Raw genomic sequence first — 5,274 nt, forward strand, 5'->3', positions numbered from 1 at the left:
GCATATCCCCGGTGATCCGATCCTACCTAAGGCAACGGTAGAGGCCATATACGGTGATCTAAGGAGACTTCATGACGATGTGCTGCGGAGAGAGAAAAGCCTGATCGCCTCGAAAAATCCAGGATACCCGCTCTACGTGGTTAACGTACCACAGCAAAGGTTGTATGTTGACACATTCCCCGCGGAGAAATACTTCCTTCGATTCGATTACATCTTCGACATGTTTCACTTGAAAAAGCTGGATTTCACGTTTGTCTGCCTTTTTGCCTTGTACATGAACTACATCATCAGGACTAAGCAGATACCTTATATTTGTGTCACTGACCCGTACTTCATACACGAGGGCTTCTTGGCAGTCGGCCCAAAGCACCGTGAATATGCGAGTAACTGCATCGCCGATTTCATGGTCGACAATAAAGGCAAGGAGACGATTCTCGTGCCTTATCATCCCATGTAAGTCATCTGCGCAGATATCCTTCCTTTGATTTCAATCATTTCATTTGCACACGTGGAGGCTAATTTGAGGTGTACTTCTTTTGCACAGCGACTGGCGCGCCGTCCTCATCATCCTTTACCCCTGATTCTCCCACGCTCTTTACTTGGACTCGTCGAAGAACATGAAGAAAAGGGATTGCACCCACATCAAGTCTGTTCTCGACAGTGCTATCTTTACCTACGGCCTACGGGGTGGAGAGATCACGCTCAAGAAGACAAGGAACTGCGCGCCCACCTTCGGCCATAAGACCGACTTCTGCCGCATCTAGCAACCGACTGGTACTCTCAGTGATGGATTCTATGTCCTCCACCACATGCTGGAGTACATACGGGATCCGCAGAACCTTCGCATGTCACCTAGATCCAGCGATGCCCATATTCTGCAATGGGTAAAGAACCTAGGAGGTATCCCGGATCATCAACTTCAAGCTGAGTTCTATCACATCCAGCGTGAACTTGCCCAAATCATCATGAAGGAGGTCCTCGAAAAAACAGGGTTGTTCTACAAAAAAGGGGAAATGTCACGGGAAGGCGTTCGAACACGCCTATCGGCTCAGCATCTCGACCTGAAGCCTTTCACTGCGCTCGGGGACTATCTCCCTGACTTGGATGGATGGCACGACATGTTGGAGTGATTGACGATATATGACAAAGTGTTTGTTTAGTCCATACTTTCTCTATGACGAAACTTTGAGTTATGCACGACGAAACTTTATTTGTGATGTAATTAAATCGTCCTCCCCAACTAGCGAAGATCACTCTAGCTAGGGCATTTTTGGTACGATGAACTTTGTTATTTATGCTTATGATATGTTGCTTCTATTTTTGCCAAGTCTGTCTCTTTCTGTTGCTCAATTATATATGTTGCATATTATCGACTCATGTGATGATGCATGTACATAGATCATCGATGGCGAAGAAGTGATACGCCAGGAGTATACGAAGAGTGGCCAAAGTGTCAGGCCCAGGTGTACCGGTTTCCGAGCGACAACTAGAGAGGGTTCGATAGCAGAGCCGAAGTGGAATGTAGTTAGTTTAGGTTCACACTAGTGCGAGAGAGGGATACGAACCGGTGCCTCAAGAAGTATTACATTATGTATGATGAGACATGTCATGTAACTTGTATAGCTATATCGTGGTTATGATGTGACGACATGATTTATGTTGGATGATATGATGAGACTATTGTGTGTATGATATGATGAACATATTGCCAGTTTATCATATGATTAGAATACTGTATAAAATCTGTACAAAAACATCACAAATACGTAGCCAAAAAAAGATATGTGAAAATGTAGTGGTAGCGTTCTTTAGCGCTGAACAGGAAAACGCTACTGCTAAGCCACTTAGCAGTAGCGCGGTTTGGACAGCGCTACTGCTAAGTAGCTACAGCAGTAGCGCGTGAAGAAACGCGCTACTGCTAAGCGTTAATTGTACCCGCGCTACTGATAGCCCTTATACTCGCGCTACTGCTAGTTTTTTCCTTAGTAGTGTTAAGTTAATATGGCACATTCGTGCACATACCAAAGATTCTCACTTAACGATTTCTTTTTGGAGAGGTGCCTAATTTTGAATACGGATATCAGTTGGATAAGCACCACATAAATTGCTTGCAAAAATTGTCCTTCTGTTACAAGTTGTATGCAAAAGAGGCATGTTTATCAAATAACTAGAAGCTATTGAGGTGGGAACAAAAGATTCTGTGTCACAAATGTTTGTCTTTGGAATGAGACATTTAACATGTGTATGTCCAGAACCTTGGGAGTGAGGCATGTTTGTCTCGTGCAATATTGTCAAAACTTGAGTGCTGGTACGGCGGAGGAGTATGTGGCCATCTATCCTCCGAGAACCTCACGTGTCCTTAATAGCGAAGGCCTACCTTAATCAAGGTGACCTGTCATCCTGGCTGTCCATAAATGATAGAGCCGTTGTGGTCTATACTGTACAAATGGTGCAGTCAATCTAATGTTACTGGGTCATCCTGCCTCTCTATAAATGATAGAGCCGTTGCCCGTTGCCGTCTATACTCTATACTGGACACATGGTGCAGTCAATCTAGTAAGCTTGTAGCCCCGGACTTGTAAAGCTAATAGGCATCACCTCTGAATAGCTATGAAGGAAGCGAGCGGCGTTCGCATGGTTACCGGCGACGGCGAAAACAGCTACGCCGCAAACTCCAGGCTTCAGGTTTGTTTGTTTTTTAGATGAGAGGCTAGCTCCAGGTTTGTATCCAGCATTCTGTTGCACTTCACTCTCGTTGCATGAATATTTTGTTGTGTTTCATGCATGTATGCAGGAGAAGGCCATTTTGGAGACAAGGCCGGTGCTTCGCAAGGCCATACAAGAGGTATGCACGTCGCTCTCCGTCCGACGGAGCACCATGGTCGTCGCTGACCTCGGCTGCTCATCGGGTCCCAACACTCTGAGCTTCATCTCCGAGGTTATCGGTGCGGTCCGCTCCTGCACTCGGAAGTCGGAAGAAGAACGGCGGGCCGTGGAGGTCCAGTTCTTCCTGAATGACCTGCCGGGGAATGACTTCAACCTCGTCTTCCGGTCACTGGAGCAATTTAAGAATCTCGGCAGGAAAGATACGTCGCCCTACTATGTGGTAGGACTGCCCCGATCATACTACAGGAAGCTTTTCCCTTCCCGGAGCGTCCACTTCTTCCACTCGTCCTACTCCCTCATGTGGCGCTCTAAGGTATTTATTTTTGTTTTCAAAACTAGTACTGTTCAAATTTTAGCTACTACTCTTTCCGTTCGAAAATATAAGATGTATTAAAAAAAATCTACAAGCTAAAACTAGCTATTTGTTGATATTATGGGCATGTTCTGAACCTCTCCAACTTCTTACTCCACAACATTCGAGTGCGAAACTAGATTCACGAAGCTACGTGTGACATCGTTGTTCGCTAACTGGAGCTTTTATTAAATGGGTCGTAATATCAAGATATGATGTGTGTATTGCCCAGCAATCGCTAGCCTTGGAACAGGAGTAATAGCAAGAAATATCTACGTATTTTAAATAGATGAATTTTCAGCGAATTAAAATCAAAAAGTATCTGAGTAGAGTGTGTGCAATAACACAAATGTAATATAAAGAAATATCTGAGCGGAGTGAGTATGATAACACAAATGTAATTTTCAGCCAATATAAACTTATCTAAAACAGTCTCTATAAATTTGATATGTATATATTTCCTATATTATGCCCAAGATTACTTTCTTGTAGTTCTCTCCGATGCCAATGACGATGCAAATCCAGTTATTTACTTTTTCAGTGTATATCATATTTTGTTGGTCAAAAAAATAGTTGAAGATAGGCACGAAATATCTCAACGATATCCTGTCGCATAATAAGAACACACCTGAATGGTCTGAAGGCTTCACCATGCAAAGTTGCAAACAATTCAATTTGCTTCCATGGATCACCGGACTGGGCGGTGAAAGAGTAGTAGGTACTGTTGGGCCATTTTATACAATATAATGACTCCATCATGATACGTAATTACCTAGGTGCCGGAGGAGCTCTCAAGTTGCACTCACTTGAACGAAGGCAACATCTACATTGGAAAAACAACTCCACCTATGGTGATTAAGCTATTCCAAGAACAATTCCAAAAGGACTTTGAGTTGTTCCTTACATTGCGTTTCAAAGAGCTTGTCAGTGGAGGTCGAATGTTGCTAACGTTTCTTGGCCGAAAGAATGAAGAGATGATGACGCATGGGGAGGTTGGCACCTTGTATGAATTGGTTGCTGAATCTCTCCTGTCTTTGGTACTAAAGGTACGGGTACATGTTAATTAAAGCAACGCTATCTTGCTTTCTTTTCAAGTAACTATGTATTATACCATTATTAGTATTCATATTGTGGTTGTGTGCCACGTATGATGCAAAAGCCGGGTAAAGCCTCCTAAAAAATAAAATTACTCTTCATGTTGACCAACTTGTAATTGCATATGTAATTAGATATGTTCCTAAACTAATTCATGCTTGCATGAAAACATTCTATGAACGAGATTACATTGATGTTGAATACTAACATATATGCAAAGTGGCAGTACATTTTATCCAGAAAAGAAAAAAAGTGCCAAGTAACGTAAAAGTGGAGAAAAGGAATTCACATTCTAAAACATAGAACTATTAGCATTCCATCATGTCAGGCAGAAGTGCACTTTTGAACGCTAAAATAAGAAAACGGTTCCGCAAAATAAGATTTCTCATTTGATACACCCACCCTACCATAAGTATTATTGGTTTGCATGATAGGGTCGTGTGGACAAGGAGAAGTTGGATTCATTCAACGTGCCATACTACACCCCATCCGTGAAAGAGGTCCGGGAGTTGATCAACAAGAGTAGGCTCTTCGACATCGAGCATGCTAGACTCTTTGAATCCAACTGGGATCCTCAGGATGACTCGGACGGTGATGTGGTACTAGATTATGCTGGCAGCGGGGCAAATGTCGCCAATTGCATAAGGGCGGTGCTGGAGCCGCTAATCGTAGACCACTTTGGGGAGGACATTATTGATGACTTGTTTGTGGTGTTTGCCTCCATCGTTGCAAAGCATCTAGAGAAAGCAAAGGCTAAGTACCCCATCATCGTGTTGTCACTGAAGAAGGCCATGTAATGGACATAGTTTACTTAGTGGTATATGCAGGTATTGTAAGGTATTGTAAGTGGGAGGCATGATATGGTTAAATAGTTTAATTTGTGGTATATGAAGAATATTATAAGTGGGAGACATATTATGGTTAAATATCTCTTTTGCGCT

The 5,274-nt window shown here is 43.0% G+C and overlaps 1 protein-coding gene across 1 annotated transcript; it reads left to right on the forward strand.

Annotated features, from left to right (window-relative positions):
* Positions 1–2,517: 2,517 nt before the first annotated feature.
* Positions 2,518–5,259, forward strand: LOC119342138 (anthranilate O-methyltransferase 2-like). The gene is made up of 4 exons (XM_037613976.1): positions 2,518–2,685; positions 2,795–3,199; positions 4,015–4,284; positions 4,768–5,259. Exons 1-4 carry the CDS (start codon positions 2,611–2,613, stop codon positions 5,128–5,130), a joined length of 1,113 nt encoding a protein of 370 aa, XP_037469873.1. The 5' UTR covers positions 2,518–2,610; the 3' UTR covers positions 5,131–5,259.
* The last annotated feature ends 15 nt before the right edge of the window (positions 5,260–5,274 follow it).

The sequence above is a fragment of the Triticum dicoccoides genome, chromosome 7B (assembly GCF_002162155.2).
Source record: "Triticum dicoccoides isolate Atlit2015 ecotype Zavitan chromosome 7B, WEW_v2.0, whole genome shotgun sequence".
NCBI classification, from domain to species: Eukaryota; Viridiplantae; Streptophyta; class Magnoliopsida; order Poales; family Poaceae; genus Triticum; species Triticum dicoccoides.

What these genes read in the sequence shown, in the direction of transcription:
- LOC119342138 (XM_037613976.1), top strand. Translation starts at nt 2,611, where the DNA reads ATGAAGGAAGCGAGCGGCGTTCGCATGGTTACCGGCGACGGCGAAAAC. An exon ending in CCGCAAACTCCAGGCTTCAG is followed by an intron (nt 2,686 to 2,794) that starts GTTTGTTTGTTT and finishes GCATGTATGCAG; the next exon opens with GAGAAGGCCATTTTGGAGAC. An exon ending in TCCTGTCTTTGGTACTAAAG is followed by an intron (nt 4,285 to 4,767) that starts GTACGGGTACAT and finishes TTTGCATGATAG; the next exon opens with GGTCGTGTGGACAAGGAGAA.